The 21,825-nt window shown below is 37.1% G+C and overlaps 1 protein-coding gene across 6 annotated transcripts in view; it reads right to left on the reverse strand.

Moving 5' to 3' along the window:
• Positions 1-374: 374 nt before the first annotated feature.
• Positions 375-21,825, reverse strand: part of LOC127454810 (E3 ubiquitin-protein ligase HECTD1-like) — a 58,105-nt gene continuing 36,654 nt past the window's right edge. For 3 of the 6 annotated variants that reach the window (XM_051722244.1, XM_051722242.1, XM_051722239.1), the window contains 17 exons: positions 20,221-20,442; positions 19,770-19,948; positions 19,305-19,473; positions 18,937-19,159; positions 18,797-18,851; positions 18,294-18,476; positions 17,734-17,947; positions 17,502-17,584; positions 11,848-11,975; positions 11,510-11,711; positions 8,144-8,281; positions 7,382-7,989; positions 7,198-7,276; positions 5,624-5,717; positions 3,928-4,078; positions 1,191-1,335; positions 375-1,067 (listed from right to left, as the gene is read on the reverse strand). In XM_051722244.1, the coding sequence (XP_051578204.1) occupies positions 930-1,067; positions 1,191-1,335; positions 3,928-4,078; positions 5,624-5,717; positions 7,198-7,276; positions 7,382-7,989; positions 8,144-8,281; positions 11,510-11,711; positions 11,848-11,975; positions 17,502-17,584; positions 17,734-17,947; positions 18,294-18,476; positions 18,797-18,851; positions 18,937-19,159; positions 19,305-19,473; positions 19,770-19,948; positions 20,221-20,442 (3,011 nt within the window). In that variant the 3' untranslated portion in view covers positions 375-929. The remainder of the gene's footprint in view (positions 1,068-1,190; positions 1,336-3,927; positions 4,079-5,623; positions 5,718-7,197; positions 7,277-7,381; positions 7,990-8,143; positions 8,282-11,509; positions 11,712-11,847; positions 11,976-17,501; positions 17,585-17,733; positions 17,948-18,293; positions 18,477-18,796; positions 18,852-18,936; positions 19,160-19,304; positions 19,474-19,769; positions 19,949-20,220; positions 20,443-21,825) is intronic. The other 3 variants (XM_051722240.1, XM_051722245.1, XM_051722243.1) reach the window with 3 other exon arrangements.

Consider the following 21,825-nt stretch of genomic DNA (forward strand, 5'->3'; position numbering starts at 1 on the left):
ATTTCACCAAAATCCCCAGAGCATAAAGTAATTGCCAGAGAGAAGAATAGACATTACAGTGTTCATACTTTGCAAACATTTTAATGATTATTTTTGGAGCATACACATTTGAAAATATTTGTTTACTTCAAACTGCAACTTGAGTTAAATAAATGTTTATAATATACAAAGAAAATACAAGGGAAAGCACAGCTTGCTTTTTGCTTTGTTTTTAAATGTGCCTTGCACACAGAACCAGTGTTTCTGTATCTATAGCTTTATTGTAAAATTACACAAATGCACTCAGGGATTTTGATCCTTTAGCAGGGTAATGAACAGTTGAAAACATACACAGTAACAGAAGGAAAAACAGAAAAAAATAAGCATGTGCATGATTGTATGCTGACAGATTACATAAAACAAATAAAAAAGAAAACAAAGAAATCCTAATATTTCAACAATGCAGGCACTAGTTAAACTTAAAACCTGTTAAGGAAATGCCCAAACACTCTAAAGTTAGCTCTACTGAAGCAGGTGTGCTTGTGTCTCCCGTGCAGAGAGACCAGGGTCTGATGATGCTGGAGACTGTGATAAATTGGGTCTGAAAAAGATGATCTATGCCAAAATTTGAACCTGGTGTATGACAGTAAACACAGTAGAATGAGTAGAGACTACCCTGACTGCCAGTGGCTCAAGCCCTTAAAGCAGTAGAGTGACCTGGGAAAGGCCTTGTGGAGCAGTCAGTGGAGGAGAACAAGGCTCTAATCTGTTTCAGTAGCAAGTGGAGCTGCAATGGGACTTTTTTTTAACCTGTTTATTTGGGTACATGTGGGGTGCTTGGGGTATGGAGGGAAAAGGATTTTCATTTGAAGCACAGCTTTATTTTCTGCAACAAAACATAACAGGCTTCACCAGTATGGGAGTTGGTCAAAGATGTAGGGAGAGCATGCTCAATTGAGGTGGAAGCCCTTCTCCATAGTGGCAGCGAGGAGGCGTTCTCTCATGATCTCTTCAGAGGAATACTCTGGCAACTTCAAGTAGTGCACACATGTGTTAACTGAAGGATAGCTGGCATCTGCTGCATCAACCTAGAGGAGAAGAAATTGACAATGGCAGTTGTTTTTTTAAAAGTCATTAAACAACTTGATTTATTAGAAATAATGTTTTTCGGCAATAAAACAAGGTTTAAACATGTCAATCAATTTACATACCTTCCGGACTATTGTGAGACGAGGGTGTAGGTTGGCTAGTCCACCAGGAGGCAGGGTTGAGCAGCCTGTAGTGAATTGGAGAAAGGCTTTCCTCTCATCAGATGACATTCCACACATTACTCGCACAAAGCGCAAGAAACCAGGACTACAAAAGGAGGAAATGTTCAGTATGACCAAGCAAGTTAATGAAAATTTAAATCAAGAATGCTTTACATTATTAAAAAAACAAAAAAAACAACAAATAACAGTTACTGGAGATGGAACAAGTGCTGACATTGATGAAAACAAATGTTTTAGTGTATAAATGTTATGAACAGTAAATGTGTTCATATGAACTACTAGACAGGGTTCCCACTCTTTTCAAGGCACAATTTTCCAGGACATCTTATGCGCCCAACAATTGTAATATTTAGGTAAAATCACATGCGTCCATTCTTTTATTTTGCCGTTTTTGTTTTTTTGATGGTAGTTTTTCACCTCCAGATAAGCAGTTTGCTCCATTAATCCCCACAAAGCTGTGATTTAATTAAATATATAGTCAGTATGCGCTGCACACTTCAGAGTGCACTCGGTCATCTCGCACACAAGCACGCGCGTGTTGATCATGATAAGATGTTTTTAGTGTATGAGTGGACAGCTCTACACATTCAATTTGAAGCATGCATCACTTGCAGATTATTTATTCAATTAAACCAGAGACTTTTTTTTGTTTATCATACTAGGACATTATCACAATTTTAATTTGATTAATTGTACATTCAAACATTCATTTTCAAGTTTTATTGCCATTTTTATGACTAGATTGAGTTTTCCGCATACTACATGTGGTAAATGTGGTATAAGCTGACTCCGATCGTTGAATTATTGAGAACTAATTCACAACCCGAGGTATTACGGCCAAATCACCATGCTACCAACCCAGTGTGATTTAATAAAAAATATCAGTGGTCCAACAGTCATCGTTGTCTAAAGTTTATAACTCACAGGGATGCAAACTCATGAGGGTTGAAAAAGTTGAGACAATTGTGCAAAATTAGCTGCAATAAAGTGTATTTTGGTGTGGCTTGCTTCTGTTTCACAAATGTGTTCAGTTTTATTAATTGATTAGTTTAGTGACCACTTCTGGACATGTTACTAGGTGGTGACAAACAAGTGTTTTATGTGCTTCGAGTGAGTCACTGAATCATTTTGAGATGTTCACAACTGAAATCTGCCAAGAGACTTTATAGTATTTAAGCATAAGAAAAAAGCAGATCTATAATTTCCATTCATTTTGACAACTGGTGATCATGACTTTATCCAAAAAGAAACAATAAACAACAAAAAAAACAACAATAGTCTATTAATAATGAGTTTCAATAACATCCTTACCTTCTCTTTCATAAAAATTTGCATGTAAAATCTACTGACTTCAGTAGAATGTTTAAGCATTATAGGAACAAAGCAGATCTACTGTATCATTTTTCTACAGTATTTAAACTGCTGAGCATGACTTATCAGAATAGACAACAATAATAGCCTAATAATAATTATTTTGAGTTTCAATAATGTCCTTTCGTCATTGTAAAGCGCATTTCACATGAGTTGAGTCGAGGTGTCAACACTACGCTCCACACCAGCGTCAAGCGGCGCTTTACCCTTCACATGACAAGCGTTGCAGAAATAGTCACGGAGGGGCGAATTTACGATCTTGCCACGCAAGAATGTGGGAGGTGTGCACAATAAACATGGAAAACCTTTATTTGGAAGAGAAAAAAAGAAGGCAATTGCTTTGATTGCAGAAAATAAAGAGGACATTTATGTTGAGGTCTTAGCGTTTCTTTTTTTTTTTTTTTGGTGAATATAATTACTGTAGTCCAATAACTGGGGTCTCTGGATACTCAGAAACAATAAGGTACTAATTAATTAAAATTAATTATGAGACATTTAATATCTATTCATAAATGTGGACAATTTTAAAATATTTCTTGAAGCTTTGTACTCTCAAAGAAATAATTTGTGTGAAGTTGGAGCCAAGGTTCTCCTGCCGTGTCACATTATAGATTTCAATGTATTTGGCAGCGCTGATGCAAGTCATGTGAAAGCCCCTCAATGTGTATAAACATCAGTCACTTTTACACATTAATAGCTCTTCCACCCTTTTCTCTCCGTGATGAACAAGGTAGACTCACATGCCGATGATGAAGTAAATAAGTAACATGCCCCTCTCATTCAGTTTGTTTATGAATGAGAAGTTTCCCGAATGCTGATTCTCACTGTGCACACTCTGCTGTAGCCAAGCACATGATTGGCTGCTGCTGTAATCAATCATGAGGATGTAAGTGCCCTTAACCGTTAATTTTGTTTCACAATCCACAGCCGCCTGCAGTTTGTGTATTTGACTCCTATTCCGAGTCCCAATTGTTACCATATTTTTGTACATGTAACGAATACTTTGCTAGAAACACAGTCAAACCGTTTTATTATACTAAAATATTTTCCAGGACAAATAATATTTTTCAGGACATTTAGGTATTTTTCTTATTTTCCATGACTGGAAAACTGCATTGCAAAATTCCATGTTTTCCAGGATGCGTGGGAACCCTGCTATATCTCCAACCAAATCCCATTAGTGAACAACGGAGAGAGTGCTACTTTGGGTGCTCAAGACAAAAGACCTCATTTGACCCTCAGTCTTTAACATTGTACAATAGTATGTAGCAATAAAAATATGAATACAACCTATATTTATAACTACCTGTCTCGGGTGTAGCCCAGTTTAGGTTCTGTGTAGTTAACAATGTCTTCAGCGGTCCAGGATGGAGTTTGGTTACCACACAGGATCATTTGAACTTCTTTGTGACTAAAAGAGCTGAGCTTCTCCATGGGAAACACCCTGTTAAATCCCTCTGCACCAGAAAACATTATACATATTGCCATTAGATTAAGAGATACTTTTCAAGTTGTGCATGCTCTTAGGTGGGTTTAATGGTTGCCATTATGGTTTTACACTTTATATTGTGAATGTGGCACCATATTTGTCATTGATTTGTGCATAATCTAGATGGTGCTCATTCATGTTGACCTCTATAGGCCATTTTAAGTAAGTGATGTCTTTTTGTTCCTTGAACATTTCCTGCTGTGTCAAACTCAAACTGCGTTCCAAACGGGATAAATCCCCCTCCGAAGGGCACTTTGAAAGGAGAAAAATCACGATAGTCATGCTGTAAGATTCCTTCAAACTGGATTTCCAATAAAAATGGCTTAAGTGAGATCTGAATGACCCTTATTTTTTAGCCCCACACCTTTTAGACTTTTAAAGCTCTCACATTGGATGGTAAAGCCTTCAAAGGGAATAGGGATGATCACTTCTGAATGGAACGCACCCTCTTTTAAAACAACAGCAGGAGGCGTTTCATTCATAGTGACTTTAGCATGATTAACATTACTAACGTTAACATGATTGTCATAAAATTCCATTAGTAAAATTTGGACCATGTTGTTTGGTGGCTGGATGCTCCCTGGATGCCTGGAACTAACAGAGATTGAAGTGTTTAGATCTCATAAAAAGCAACGACACAGACACATGAACCGCTTCAGTGAAGCGAGACTGCTGGATGGATACATGCAGTAATAACAACTGTAGCACACATCTTATCTCTGGTAGGCGAATACAATTTATGCCAAATAATAGTAAGTTTGAGAGGTAGAGCTCTAAAAGTGACTATGAAGCTCTGTAAGTCATTTACTTTTACATTTAGTAAGTTAGCAGACCCTTTAATCCAGAAGAGACAAGAAAAGTATTTTTATCATTAAAAAAGTCCTTACCTTGTCTGCAGGTCACGCAGACAGCTTTATCGAATAGCTTCATTGATTATAACGGGAGCGATCGAATATTCCCGACCTTGCTGCTGAGGAAATAACTGTGAGCATCTAAACTATGATACACTTTCATCGCCTCTCTCGTGTAAACGCGCTCACTATCAACAACACGTCTGGATAAGTCACTTCAGGTAAACATTTGTTCTTTGAGAAAATTTGTTGAGTCGAGAGTCTTAAAGTATCCGGTAATGACACCTCATTGTTTATTTTCAATTTTTGCAAATCTCTTGTGTGTTCTGCTTTAGCTAAACTCTAAAAGGACATGCTAGTCATTTTATTTTGACGGTTCTGGGTTATAAAAATGCAACTAACGGAAATGCTTCAGGGCCAGACATGTGCTGCGGCATTCTGATTCCTTTGTTATTGTTTACATCCCTGAAATGGTCTTTATGTACAAAATAGATTTGTTAAAAAAAAAAAAAAAAATATATATATATATATATTTTACAAAAACAGTACAAACCATTTCAATAAAACAGACATAGTTACATATACTTCAACACTTTGGCAGATTCTGATTGTAGCATGAGCAGACTAATGATAGCATTTAAGGTCTGCCAATCCCATCTTACCTCTAAAGGCCTCCATTTGCTTCTGGAGTCCTGTGTGCATGGAGAAGTCAAACATGAGCTCTACATACTCCTCTGCATTTTCCATGGTGACGATCTGATGAGAGAAATGATTTATTAGCAGGGTAAATATAGTGGGTCCAGTGCATTTGTTTATTCTGTAACAATTGTATGCATTATTATGTTACAAATTCTGTCACTTGGTCAATATGTAATTTTTCAAGATGACAAGTAGTAGTAGTACTGAAGGTGATATAGCAACCCCAGGAAATGGTACAAATAATGCAGTAACAAATACATTAAGCAAAAAATAATTCATTTTCCAATGAAATCTATTAATTATAAAGTAAAATTGTTTTTTGTTTGCATGGTGTGAAAAATATTAAATATAAAAGTTTCCATTAGAAATTGTCAATTCACAAAAATGCAATGAATCCTTTCTGTCTAACAGCAAGCACTTCTGCACTTTTCTATTTTTTGACAAAGCTGCTAAAGAGCAAGAAATGCTCTGCTGTTTCATTGCATAAATCACTAAAAATTACATTCACCAGAAGTTTGTATAACCGAGTACACAATTACACAAGATTTTTTAGACGTTTTCCACCACATGAACTAGTTCCACGAGGAAGTACTTTTCTTGCAGTGGAACTATTTTAGTGGAGTCAGTACAGCGAACATTCCTCAATGGTCCAGAAAAATGGGTCATCAGACAGCTGATACTAGTAAGCATTGCTAAAACTTTTTGAGTTGTTGCCAATTTAGGTTTTTCAAATCGAAATGGATAAAGGAACAGACACTGCTGTGTAGGAACTGCTGAATATTTATGGAGAAAAAAAAAAATGCAGCATGAGTTTGAAACGAAGGCCAGAACCGAGGTGTACAAATAATATCTGATTATCTTGTCAAGTTAGGCCTTTGATGAGCACAATATTAAAATATGTAGATTGAAAATCAAGAAAATTAAACATGATATAAAGGATCATAACATAATTTTCATTCCATGATCGTTTATATAGTTTGTAAATTGTTTATTAGCTCACCCGTTCTATCGTTCAGTGCTTTAAATGTTTTACTTACCTTTTTGCACTGCCTCGTTTGCGCAGTTGTTTGCACTTTTTCAAAGGCTTCACTGTTTTCATTATGTAGTAATAAAGATGTTTTTACTTTACCACAAGGCTATAAGTGAACTTCTCTATGTTTGTTATGTGAACAAAAAAATCTATTCTACACATCACAGCTTTGATTTAATTGCTAGTTGAAATTGGTGTTAAAGCACTCATTACACATTAGTTTCAAATATCATTGTTTTTTGGAAGTACATATATGATTGTACAAAGCTGCGATATGACTACAGAAAAAAGTATTAAGTTCAGCTGCATTAAGTTCAGGCGTCGCCATTATAACAGTGTCACATACTTAGATCAAAGCTTATTTTAATAAAGTTCTTGCTATTCGGTGTCTTTAGTGGAAAAACGAAATAGGAATTTTATTGGAACAGGTATCGTTTCACAACTAACCGATTTTATTTCAGGTTCTTGTTCCACAATTGTGTGAAAAAACACCTATAAGTGACCTACCTCATCCTCTCCATTGGGTTTCAGGTCAACTGTTGAGAAGCCATGTACTTTGGATGATGGACAGAACTGGAAATTCAATCTAATAACACAAATAATATGAAAAATATTAAATATAATAAATGACACTGACTGAAAAAAACTTTATCTCTTTTCTAGTTTACACAAAGTGATATTCATATCTCACCCTAGATCTTCTACACTAAGTGGTGGGCCAGAGCCCATAGGGTTCTTCAGCATAAGATCCTGTAGCCGTGTGTTCTTCTCGTCCTCCGACAGGCTCTTATTACCCAGAATCTGCCTCCTCTTCACAGACAGTGCCTTTAGCTCTTTTAGAAATTGTGCTCTGTGGGGATTCACCAGTTCGAAGTCCTCCCATGTCAAAATACCATGATACCAAGCTGGAGGCTTGGGCTTGGGTGGGTCAAGGATGAACTCAGACTTAGAGTCTTCATCAAAGCTATCCACCGAGTATGTGTCCTGACCCTCCTCAGTTGAGGCTTCCGACTGGATTTCAGAAAAGTGACAGTCCGACTCTATGCGGGTTTGATGAAGGAGCTTACTCATGTTACTTTTGATGTCGCCCATACAGAGCAGCTTGAAGAAAGGTTGGGAGATGGGTAGGTCCACAAGCCGGTTGTCCTGAATACATTTGGCCAGAAAGATGCCAAGAAAGAGGAAAAGCTTGGAGATGCGCTCAAGTTCATCACTGTCCTGAGGGAAGGGAGCGGGAAATAGGCCGCAGGAACGCTGCACATAATAGCCTGGTGGTTTTAAGCCACCGCCCAGATCCACCTGATGAACAATTAAAGCAAACAACTTGAACGGAGCAATTATTTAATCAGTCAAACGAAAACAAAAAACAAAAAAAAAAAAAAAAAAAAAAAACACATCATGCCTGTGCTAGTGCCTTAAGATCAAGCAGGTAATTGCATGGTAAAGCACTTACTTGACGTGACTCATCGTCTGGGAAGTCGTCGTCACAGAGCCAGATACCAAGTGACGTCCTCTGGAACTCTGCAGCTACAAGAGCGTAGAACTCCAGAGTGGGACCAAGACCAGTGCCCTCCTCCCCCTGGAACTCCACCTATTCAAGACAATCATCATTATCAGTCATCTGCTGTTCTTCAAGTTCAGTCATCATTAAACCTAGTCTGAGAAACTCTATTTACATTCTCTGATACCAGCTTAATATGCTGCAGAGACAACTATAAGTAAGCCATTTGGTTTATTTTCTCAATCTGTAAACAGTCTCTCCTTCTCTCTCTCTCTCTCTCTCTCTCTCTCTCTCTCTCTCTCTGTGGCATTATAAAAATTCCTCTGTTTTGGCAAACCTGTCCATACCAACTCAATAACACTGAATCAACTAATGACATGAGTTGAGGGCGGGACTATCTCTGTTTGTTAAAACAAACATTTATTTTTGCAATTTTGTTCAGTGGTGCAGAAATTACACTTTAGCTTTAAACTTAAGGAAGTGTTGTACACTGAAATGGGAATAGCAACCAATGTAACTGGGGGACATTTAAAAGCATTTCTACTTTCATCAACTGCTTGGGAGGTATTTAAAAAAAAAAAAAAAAAAAAACCTGTACCTTCCCTTCTCCCCTTTCAAACAGTTCCTTTGCCACTGGTCATACAGCGTGGTTCGGAAGTATTGAGTACACTTGTGAAATGCTTCTACTTTGCATTTTCTAATTGAATACAGTTTTTTTTTTTTTTCCTTTTTTTTTCAGTTTTCTTCATTTAAAATTATAAGCATTCAATTTCAGTGAAATGTTAAAAATGTACATGAATTAAATTTCTTAGTATTTGGTATGTCCCCCTTTTGTTTTAATGCAGGGTATCTGCAGGTTCGAAGGAATGAAATTTAAGACTTAAGGCCAACTTTAAGAAAAATTTAAGACCACTTTTGCAATAATAAAAAAAAAAAAAAAACATTAATTAATTAGCTGGTAAATACAAAACCACTAAGGCTACTTGAATGTATCTGGATATGTTTTTTATTTTATATATATTTATTTATTTTATTGTGCATTTATGTGTTAAGTTAATACAACATTAAAACTCTAAATGAAATCATTAAGAATGCATGTAGCCTATATTGTGACCCTTCTCTTTAGTCACTTGCTTTCTAGCAAGACATGACTCATTAGACCAATGCTTTGGCAACGTCACCGTTTATGTCAAACACGGAAGTGGTGGCAAAAACCATGCGCAAATAATTAACTTTTATTGGATTACGTTGTTGAAAAATTATTCCGAGGGCTCTCGTTGACTGCTGTGGCTTCAAGATCATCAACAGAGCTGACTGGACTGAGGAGATCATTTCAACTCACAACTTTGCAGCATAAATTTATAGCAAACATGATTACATGTTTGTTATTAACTCATATCATTATAGTAATTGTATCGCTAAGAACAGGTTTGTATTTATGATGGTTTTGTGTCATACTTTCATTTAATCCTCTAATCTGTCAAATCTAACACAACAATCAGCGGGCTTTCTTCCACCACTTACTGCGCATGCGCTGACATTTTTATAAATAAGAGGATTGGTCTACAGACCTTATTCACAGTAGCGCCATGTTTGATTTTTCATGGGAATGGAAATGAGGCTGTGAGGGATAGACTTACTATTTCTTCAAAGGCACGCATGGTATAAATCTGTAAAAAGCTCCAATATCCCATCTGATTTTCCACAACTCATGTTGTCTGGAGTTTTCCAAAAACACTTTAAACTGCAGTACATCTCATCGAAGAGACTGTACTTCTATCTCGCGCAGCCTTGTTGTCATTGTCATTAAACTTCAAAGATACCGCTGCTGTGAATAAGGTGCTGAATAACATTTCTATTTTTTTTCTTGGCAGATACCTTTAACAAATATTTTAACAGGTAGTTAAAGGGCAGTTCATTAAAAAAAAAAATTTCTGTCATCATTGCTCACCCTCAAGTCTGAATAAATTTTTCTCTGTCATGGAACAAAAAAGGAGATGTTAAGCAAAACGTTTGGTCTCAGTCACCATTCACTGTCACTGCATCTTGTTTTTCATTCAATGTAAGAGAATGGTGACTGAAACTACCTAATATCTCCTTTTGATATCCACTGAAATAAAGTCATACAGGTTCGCAACAGCATGAAGGTAATTTTTGAGTGAAATATCTCAAATATCAGTTACCTTAAAACTTGCCGTTTAAAGTTGACAAGATGTATTGAAAATGTTAACAGATTAAATTATGAAAGAGAAAGAGAGGGAGAGACGCTGTGCTGCTGCTTTCTCCCTGATTGGTCTGAATAACTCGCAGCATCATGCAGCTTGCTCTGTCTTTTCTGTCCGTGTGCTCTCAGTGCTCCACAAAGTTATCACTGCGTGAGAAAAGGGACGTGTGGCATGAGAGCGTGAGAACAGTGTCAAGTATGTTGGCAGCCCTAGATCTAGAGAGATGGAGATGAGAGATTTAACAGGTGTAACTCTGCAGCTGAGTAGTTCTGTTAGCTCTACAATTATTGTCAAAGGTATAGTGTAAAATAAGGAAGCGCAACGATTTGAAAGGCATCAAAAGACCGCTCCAGCCTTGCACGCTTGCAAATTGTAATGTTGACAGCTTTGTTGATTATAAGCAGGAGCGACAGCGTTAGATACGCAAAATAATGCCATTTGCATTTCGGATTAATGAGTTTATGAAGGTTTATACATGTGTAACATCGTAAGTTCAGTAAAAATGCCCTTCCCTGTGCGTGCTCACACTAAACTCAAGCGTCAACTGCTAAATGACGGATGCAGGAGAGAGAGAGAGAGACAGATATTCTGCTGTTTTAAGCGTCTCCATTCATGCCGCAAAATTTAAGACCTCAGCAAACGAAATTTAAGACTTCTTGTAATTTAAGATATTTAAGACTTTTTATGGCCTTACATTTTAAAAAGTAAATTTAAGACTTTAAGGACACGTGGATACCCTATAATGACAGCAAGCTTGTGCCAAACCTGGTGTTGCATGCTATTCCATCATGATTTGAGAATGTTCCAATGGAAGCAATGAAATCTGACCTTTTGTACAAAGGAGTTTATAAGATTAATGTCACAAATTTGCTTATTTTTGAAATATTTAAGATTTCCAGGTCAATAATCAAATATGTCATTCTTTTTACATCATTATGTTTCAGTGTAAATTTTTGCCAGGTTTAAATTTTATTTGAATAAAACACTTTCAATGTGGACTTAGACTTTTACTCCACTGTACATACAATATTTGTATTTGTTTTATAACTGATTTATCAAAGAATGCTTAAGAGCATGATGTTGTGGTCTTTACCTCCAGCACAGACTTTCTGTCAGCGTGAATCTGCATCACACTTTCTGCCCACTCCATCATGCTCTCTCTCCGAGGCACCTTGACACGCTCATGCTTGAGTCTGCCAACTCTGAACTCCCCGGGATCATCGCGACGCACTGTGGTTGAGGGCCGGGAACGCTCCATAGTGGCTTCTCTTCGGTTCTGGAGCCATACTATAGCCCTGGAGAGAAAAACAAACAAATGCACACAATCAAATAACTGTTTCACTTATTTTTCAGACATTTATCAAGCCACTAATAGCAGATTATTTTATTAAGAATTAAGTAATGAATTCTTTGAATACTGTGGGCACAGACCTGGAGGCACCAAATGCAGTGCAGGTAAAGTAAAGCTGCCGGGTCTCAAAGGGGATGAGGAAAGGACACTTGCTGGTTAACTGCTCACACCAGTCTGGGAGAGCCCCGCTAGCCAGGGCCAGTGGTTCCTAAAGGACACCCACCCAAAAAAAAAAAAGACATTATGGTCCACATATTCACAAGAATGTGAAAAAACATGCAATAAATAAAACAAAACACCATTCAAACAGTTTGTAAGGAGTAAAGACTTGCATGAAAAAAATCTACTACATTTTAAATACAAAAAAGATATAAAAGACAAAAAATAAGGCCCTGTTTCCACCTGGTATTAAGATGCATTTTCTGTGATCAGATCACATGTGGTCAGCTGAGACACATTCCTATTTCCATCTGGTATTACCACGCTTCTCAAATGCGTCTCATGTGACCACTTGTGTTCGGATTACGAGACGATCTATGATTTCATGATGGTATACATCAACCACTAAGCCAGTGTATTACTGCATGATAATAAACCACAAAAAAGTATTAAAAGACAAAGTGTGAAACAAAGAGTGCACTGTTTCTCCCAGATGCAACTGAAATTTGATTCAAGCTCAAACACAACATTCCGAGCAGAATTCTCCATTATTTAAGTGGAGTATCTGAATTAAAGAAGTGTGTACTTGTCATCTGTGTCTCTGCATGTTGATAGACACACTGAGGAAGATCCGGGAAGCTCTCATCAGGGTTCGTACAGATACTTCAAAAGGTAAATTCAAGGACTTTAAGCACATTTTTTTTTTGTTTTAAGGAAAATGCTCAAGATGTCATTAAAACTAATTCTTTATTAATTTTAAATAAAAATATTGTATTCATTCAGTTAATTTATTTTTTTATAAAACACCACTTATTACAAGTACAACATATCTCAATGTGCATCTTTACGTATTCTCACAGTAACAATTCTTGGTTCATTTATGACAAAATTGATGTGCAGTTGTAGCGCGCTCCCTTAAAATGCACTTCGCTTTCCAACAAAAGTGAAAAACTGGGTCCGTAAACAGTAGCCCATATGACTCATGTGCTATGTTCCATGTTTTCTAAAGTCACACAACAGATTTATGTGAGGAACTGACCGAAATTGCAAATGGGTCATTCCCAAAAAGATTATGACTTTCCAACTTACAAAATATTGAAATTTTCAGTTCAGTTTTTGCCTATAAACGCTGAGGGTAAAAATGTTGTAACATGTTGACATTAATTTTTATTCATAAAGGACAACTTGGCTGTTGTTCTTTTATTTCATTTTGTTTCATGAAAGCAGCAAGTTAACACTAATGAGTAGTGCCCGACCGATATTAGCCTTTAACCGATATATTGGTATCGCTGTATATGTTTACCGATATGCGCAGATATGAAAACTTTTTTTCAGAACATATAATGCAGAAAACAATGCTTTAGAATTGGTGTCATAGCGTAGTTTGTCCAACAGAGCGTGCGCCAACTCCATTGTTTACAGAGCTGAGCTGATGGTGGCTCTGCAGACAGGGCGGAGTTAAGCGGTGTCTTCTCGGTAAGTTGCTAACTAGTTTGTGAAATACGTACTGGAATGTTAATAAACAATGACCCCATCATTTTCCCTTTGCAATATAACTAATATAATGTTAACCCTGTCCCTGACAACCATGTCACTCATGTTTATCACATCTGTTTGCTATGTTAGCCAGCTATAGTTTGTTAGAGCATCTTTTTGCAACTCAGCAGACAACGGTGCGATGGTGGATTGTGTCTGTTGAGTGTTGATTTCACACTATGTTGTCACCTAGTTGGTGAGACACAATGCTGGAAAGTAAATAAAGTCCATCTTTTGCTCTCCATGACAACAAGCTTATAGCTAACTAGCTAACCACGTAGCTACTTTCATAACTTGTCAGCTGAGTGGACGCTAATGTGAAAACATGTATTCACCAAACTGTTTTGTTCAGGATTCACAGTTTGGTTCAACCGAACAATTCCAGTCGTTGCATTTATAAAATGTAATATTTAAAAAGTCTGGTTTTCCACCATTGAAAGTTTCCCCTGAACTTGTGTAGCAGAATAAGGTGTAACGCCGCTGTTTATCTCTTGACTCGGCAGGTGTAAATGCTTCTTGTTTTACAAACTGTCCCTAATTGACTGTCAGTATTAAAATAGTCAGCATTTGACTGATACTAAACATACAGTACTGATGTTTATTTAGCTATTTATTTAATTTTTATTTATTCTTTATTTAAATGGTCAGCAATTGATCAGAACTAAACAGTACTGATGTTTATTAAGCTATTTATTGTGTTTTTATTTATTCTTTATTTTCTCAGTGTTCATTTCTAGAATTTGTTGACAATGTATAATAATAATGTCAAATATTCTTTGATAAAAATATTTAAGAAAGCAGCCTTCTGAGAACCTTCGCATAGTCATATTTGTGAACAACCCAAACAGAAAAGGTCTCAAAAATTAACTATAATCGGCCACCATATCGGTAATCAGTGAATTTTCCCCCTCTAAAATCGGTATCGGTCAGGCTCTACTAATGAGGGTTATATAAGTTACAACACTACATTTTGAGGGTTCAATGGGGTACAACAAATATTTTTGTGTGAAAATATTAGTTAAAATGAGAATAACTTTTTAACATGCTGGGAAAAATCACTATATGCATATTAAAGTAGCCTCTAAACTTTGACCTTAAAAATATTTTCCACAACTTTTTGCATTTAAAAAACAAAAAAGGTTTTAAAATTGATAACACCAATGCCATGAAATCAAGGGACAAATATTCTTTTTAAATTATTTAAATTAATATTAATTTTGTTTTGCTTTTTTGTACACTTGCTCGGCCTTGCACTAATGCTTTTATTAAAAATAAGTACAAAATAAATACACAAATAACTTTACATGTCATAGAAGTGGTGGACCAGATGAAGGGGACAAGGATTTTTTTTTTTTTTTTCAGGCAAAATAGTCAAGCCATTTTATATCATTAAAGGTTAGGTTATAGAATGATGCCTTTTATATATAACAAATAGCCAAAAAAAAAATAAAAAAAAAATAAATTTTTTTTTATATATACAGGTGCATCTCAAATTAGAATGTCGTGGAAAAGTTGATTTATTTCAGTAATTCAACTCAAATTGTGAAACTCATGTATTAAATAAATTCAATGCACACAGATTGAAGTAGTTTAAGTCTTTGGTTCTTTTAATTGTGATGATTTTGGCTCACATTTAACAAAAACCCACCAATTCACTATCTCAAAAAATTAGAATATGGTGACATGCCAATCAGCTAATCAACTCAAAACACCTGCAAAGGTTTCCTGAGCCTTCAAAATGATCTCTCTGTTTCGTTCACTAGGCTACACAATCATGGGGAAGACTGCTGATCTGACAGTTGTCCAGAAGACAATCATTGACACCCTTCACAAGGAGGGTAAGCCACAAACATTAATTGCCAAAGAAGCTGGCTGTTCACAGAGTGCTGTATCCAAGCATGTTAACAGAAAGTTGAGTGAAAGGAAAAAGTGTGGAAGAAAAAGATGCACAACCAACCGAGAGAACCGCAGCCTTATGAGGATTGTCAAGCAAAATCGATTCAAGAATTTGGGTGAACTTCACAAGGAATGGACTGAGGCTGGGGTCAAGGCATCAAGAGCCACCACACACAGACGTGTCAAGGAATTTGGCTACAGTTGTCGTATTCCTCTTGTTAAGCCACTCCTGAACCACATACAACGTCAGAGGCATCTTACCTGGCTAAGGAGAAGAAGAACTGGACTGTTGCCCAGTGGTCCAAAGTCCTCTTTTCAGATGAGAGCAAGTTTTGTATTTCATTTGGAAACCAAGATCCTAGAGTCTGGAGGAAGGGTGGAGAAGCTCATAGCCCAAGTTGCTTGAAGTCCAGTGTTAAGTTTCCACAGTCTGTGATGATTTGGGGTGCAATGTCATCTGCTGGTGTTGGTCCATTGTGTTTTTTGAAAACCAAAGTCACTGCACCCGTTTACCAAGAAATTTTGGAGCACTTCATGCTTCCTTCTGTTGACCAGCTTTTTAAAGATGCTGATTTCATTTTCCAGCAGAATTTGGCACCTGCCCACACTGCCAAAAGCACCAAAAGTTGGTTAAATGACCATGGTGTTGGTGTGCTTGACTGGCCAGCAAACTCACCAGACCTGAACCCCATAGAGAATCTATGGGGTATTGTCAAGAGGAAAATGAGGAACAAGAGACCAAAAAAATGCAGATGAGCTGAAGGCCACTGTCAAAGAAACCTGGGCTTCCATACCACCTCAGCAGTGCCACAAACTGATCACCTCCATGCCACGCCGAATTGAGGCAGTAATTAAAGCAAAAGGAGCCCCTACCAAGTATTGAGTACATGTACAGTAAATGAACATACTTTCCAGAAGGCCAACAATTCACTAAAAATGTTTTTTTTATTTGTCTTATGATGTATTCTAATTTTCTGAGATAGTGAATTGGTGGGTTTTTGTTAAATGTGAGCCAAAATCATCACAATTAGAAGAATCAAAGACTTAAACTACTTCAGTCTGTGTGCATTGAATTTATTTAATACACGAGTTTCACAATTTGAGTTGAATTACTGAAATAAATGAACTTTTCCACGACATTCTAATTTATTGAGATGCACCTGTATATATATACATATATAATTTATTGCTATTTGAAAGCTTTTTCATGACTAAAAAGTCAAGGAACATGTGTCAACATATTTTGATATTGACCCAAAATAACCTATTTTGTGAGACAAAGTGGTCTTTACATAATGGGGCACTTGATGGCTCACAAAACTGAATCCTCCACTGATCTGCATTTAAATCTCAGAAAGTTTTACATCTCCTCTAATTTTTCAATCTGGAGAGTAATTTTTAATTAAAACTGACAGTTGCAAGGATTCATACTTGCCAAATCCACCACAGCAGTATCTATAAAATATATTTTTTAAAATCCTCCAGTAACAATTGATTGTGATTGGCCCATTCTGAACAGCGCTGCAAAAAGTAACAGGTGCCACGTGACCGCGTCGTCTGTGTGCTGCCTGCTTCAGCAGTGGTCTAGTGGTCTGTCATATTCTTTTTCCGAAAATAAATATTATTTATTAAATGATTTAAGCAACGTATTTTACGATTTTCTATCATTCAAGAACTTTTTAAGCACCTCTTGGTAAAAATGGCAATTTTCAAGGGTTTTTCCAGGACTTAAATTTGAAAAATCCAAATTCAAGTACTTCAAGCACCCTGTACAAACCCTATCTCATGCTTGTGTATGTATTCGCTTTTTACAATTTTCCAATCTAACAGTTATTTCCTTTTAAAGCTGCACATAACCAGCAAAGTTTAAACTCTTGTTTCAGAGCAGCAGTTGATTGACAGGTAAGGGGGGATTCTTCGCTGCTGTCTGGCATGGATTCAGGACGGATATATTTTCACTCATAAAATGCTGTTGTCACATGTGTATTTGACTACCTCCCTATGTGATTTCAGTGATCTGATCACAAATGTTTTGAACCCCGTTTCCACCAGTATTTAGCGCTGACCACTTGTGGTTGGATCACCAAAAACGCATCTTAATACCAGGTGTAAAAGGGGCCTAAAAGAAAAATGCCATAATTACCTCGATCTGCTGAAGGATTTTTGTTGTAATTTTTTTGCTGGTGAATTCCTCAGGTGATGCATTGAACTGTAGCTCTTCCACATCTACATACATGGGAGATAAAGTCATTATTGCATACTAATAAATTCTATACTAATGTAAAAAAAATTAAAATAAATAAAAAATTGGATAAAACTAAAATGCCTGGTTAATGTTAAAGAATATGGTTTGGAATGTGTGGAGAGCTTCTTACCTTCCTGTAGTGTGCGGCCAGATGAGGGTTCTCCTCCAATTGTGAAGAGGATGCGCAGGAGCTGCAGTACGTCCTCCATGCTGCAGGCACTCTGGCCCGAGCCCGCTTTAGCCTGAGCCTGCTCCCGTGCAGCACTCAGGATATCACAGCTCTGTGTTGCAGACAGCATCCCTGAACTCAAGCCTGATGACTTGCAGCCACGCTCACAGAAGTCCTGTAAAACCACGTGTGTGCTGTTAAATACACTACTCCAACTTTTTTCCCCAACCCTTTATAACATGTACTTTTTCATGGCAGACCTATGCAAAGCAATTACAGCATTCTAACAATATCAAATCCTTTATGACGAAAAAAAACTTGTAATCGAACCAAATAGAGAACAAAGTCCACAATGACAGCTAAAAACTTTCATGGTACAACATTTACACCCAATAGACAATAACATTTACTAAAGGACAACAACCAGTGACAGTCAAGCAACAAGAAAAAACTTGAAAAACAGAAGGGAAAATAAAGATGGTATGTATAGATAGATATATACATCCGATGGTATTCTATACCTTGTATGCAGCTATGAGCTGCGAACAATTTCTGTTTTTCCTAATACTTTTATTAGAGCCGGTTAATTTCCAATGGCGCAGGAAAGTTGAGTCTGCATTCTTCTGCATGTAGCTTATCAAGTCATTCTTTGGTAATTCATCTGTGCCAAGGAACTGTTCCACATGCTCTACAGACCAGCAACCCTACAACAGGAAGAACCAAATGTTGGTCTTTCCTGATTGTAAAGTCTCACGCAATACACATGCATTACAGTAGATTTAACCACTAAGAGGCCCGTGCAGTTAACAAAAGATACCACTGGGGGTTATTTTACAGTCTCCTAGCTTTAAGGTTAGTGACGACTGACAGACAGTTTACTGAGGAGGAGCATTTACACATTGAGAACAGCCACAGAAAAAAAAAAAACAGCCAAGATTTTAGTGAGCCGAAGAGAGCGAATGAAAGGAAGATAGGTAAAGGGAGTGTAAGGAGGAGAAGAGGGAGGGTAAAAACATGTCATTACCATCTTTCCGCTCTCTCTTTCTTTGTCAGAGTCCTTCAATTCTCTGTACATAATCCTATAAAAAGATATCTTTTGAGTACCAGAAAAAAAATAAAAAATACAATGACAAAGTTTTGGAAAAAAAGACTAGTGAAACTTACGTATATGTAGGCTCCCAGATGCGTCTAAGCTTGTCAGGTTTAATAGCACCATTGCATGAGAGCTGAAGAAGCTTTTGAACATAATAGAAAATAGTGGACTTGTAGTTTGTGAGAGGTAGTTCTACTTCTCTTGTAGTTCCCAGCCCTGCTACTTTTAGGATGAGAGCCAGGCGGGGAGGAGGAGTGCACTCCACCTCTTCTTGTACCTCTGAGTGAGGTGTACCTAAGAGGGTTAAAATAATACATTAAATGCACAAATTCTGAAACATAAACATGAAACATAAAAATGTAGAAACAATTATATCATCACATGGGAGCCAAGAGAGTGATGTGAACTCTTTACAGTGTAAATAAAAGAATGCAGACACCTGGAGGTGTACCTGGTGGAGGGATCTCGAGGTCAGTAGTTTGCTGGACGTTGGTCCGGCCTGGCCTGGGGTCAAATGCAGGTACAAGAGCAGAAAACTGTCGCTTCAACACAAAGTCGTCGTCCCATGTCCTGCGGCGACCCCCTTTGGTTTCATACTCCTCTTCCTCCTGCCAGGCCCCCATTGGTAAAGCAAAAAGGTAAAATTCTCTTAAGCATTACACACACAACTGCATTTACACACAAAATGCATACATTTAATCTAAATAAACACACGCTACACATAGGAAACATGCTGGTAAATACAAGAAAACACCAAGTTCAATTCTAACCAAATGATTACACCACCATTCACCAAACTAAAATGAATACAATACAAAATAAATTCCAGTTAACCAGAGGAGAAGGTGAAAAAAAAATAAAAGGAGTAGCACTGTACTATTATTGAAACTACAACAGGTTTTACCCTATGAATATGAACGTGGTAACCAAGGTTGACCCTGGACCGTACCAGAACTTCCTCATACTCCTGTTCTTCCTGATTGTCATCCTCATTTTCATCATCATCATCGTCTGGCTCTGGCAAGTCTTCCTCATCATCTAACTCAGCAAGCAGTGTGTTGGCCCGACAACTGTCCAGGAAGTCTAAGAGAAAAAGAAAGGGAAAAAAGGGAAAAGAATGAGCTGTCATATTGCAAAAATAATTAACAGCTGATTCAGGGAATAGTACACAGGAAGTTTGGTAACAAGCAAAAACGTCAAATTAAAGATTCATTAAAAAAAATTATTGAAATAAAAAATAAAAAAAACTGTTTCGAGCTGAAAAATAGCACATACTAGAAAAAGGATGGAAGAGAGTTTACTATCAGTGTGTAAGTGTGCACTATTGTAAGTAAATAAAATGTTACATGGCCTACCATAGAGGGAAAACTCAGCCTCCTGACCTGTGTCACTCTCACTAGATGTTGAGGTCAGGCTGGTCGTCAGTGTGTTACTGAGCAACTGGCCAACGGACAAACCTGTAGTTGCCGTGGCTACGTTATTGCTGCTGGTTACTATGGAAGTGGACATTGTAACAGTTGAGGTGGTACCAGTGGTTGTAAGGTTAGGAAAGCTCTGCGCACCCATGAGAGGAGAAGCTGCAAACAAAACCCAAAAACTGTGATTAGTATCCAAAAAGAACAAAAGCAGCAGGTAACTGGAAACTGTAAGCTTTCTCTAAATACTAAACATGCTTAATGAGTCATGTTAATTAGGCATATAACGATCCACAAATTTCACGATACGATGCATAGCCTCACGATACAAGCACCCATAAATGTTTTGCTCAAACTTATTCAAGGATTCGACATAAATGTCTTTTAAATCATAAATGCCACAAAATTGTCTGACTTTGGCAACACAAAACAGAGCTCTAAGTAACTTAGCACTGCATTTATTTTGTTTGATTGTTGAGAAAAACTAATATGACCTCATCATTTTCATGTTTTCCTGAGAAAATAAGTTTGTCTACACTCTAGTCATTTATATTTGTATAAATGTAAAGCAGCTTTATGGAAAATCATGCCTTGTTGTCTGAAAGCCCCCTGTGAACAAGTTGAAGTGACTGTAGCATGGAAACAAAAATTCCTTTCAATGTTATTTAGTGGTAAAAAGAAAAAAAAAAAACCTTGAGAGGAACCTGACCTCTGATTCTGCGATATATGTACATAATCCAATATTATTTAGCGGCTTAAAGCAAAAACATATCGGCACACATAATTTTTTTGTCCTCTTCCCCGTTTCACATAAACTTTACCGCCGTTATTACTGGCTTATAACACGGGCGCAAGTGTTGTTCTCAAAGCCGTTTACATTTCGAAGTCAAAAGCAGATAATTATAAGTCTTATGTAATCGTGGGTTTCTTAAGTTTTTAAAAAAAAATTTATAAACTGTTTTTTGATAGTTATGACTCATAACTTATGAGCATCTTGCTGTGCATGTCACGCTCAGTGTCAGCTCGGAAAGGCGACTGTTAAACTTACTGCTGCCGTTTCTGCTTAACAAATCCACCGTTTTGCACAGTGATGTCGGTGTAAATAAAATGACATGTTTGATGTACTGTAGCACCAGGACATGACACTGTTATTTGGCAAATGCGACAAACTGTACCGCTACAGTAAAATCTACTTGCCGTTTGCCATCGATCTTCTCGCCTATGTACTGTAAGTGTGTTGCTCTGTTTTTCTATGAGCGCCGCCTCTCATGAGAGGAGATTGTTCCGCAGCTCTCAATACTGCGCTGCTTGGTTACACTATAATGTGTTTATGTAGGCCTATCGTACAATACATATGGTATTGTATAGTGAGGGTCGTATCGTACGATACAATATTTTTTACGATACAATAAGAATACTATGGCTATTCTATACTTGTTTTTAAGAGCAGTTCCTAGGTATTGAGTATTGCTGCTAGATTTAACAGAATGAGCCTCCTTGTATCTAAATGCAGCTACCCAGAAACAAGCGGCGGTGTTTCACAAA

Source organism: Myxocyprinus asiaticus, chromosome 17 (genome assembly GCF_019703515.2).
Source record: "Myxocyprinus asiaticus isolate MX2 ecotype Aquarium Trade chromosome 17, UBuf_Myxa_2, whole genome shotgun sequence".
In the NCBI taxonomy this organism is placed as follows: Eukaryota; Metazoa; Chordata; class Actinopteri; order Cypriniformes; family Catostomidae; genus Myxocyprinus; species Myxocyprinus asiaticus.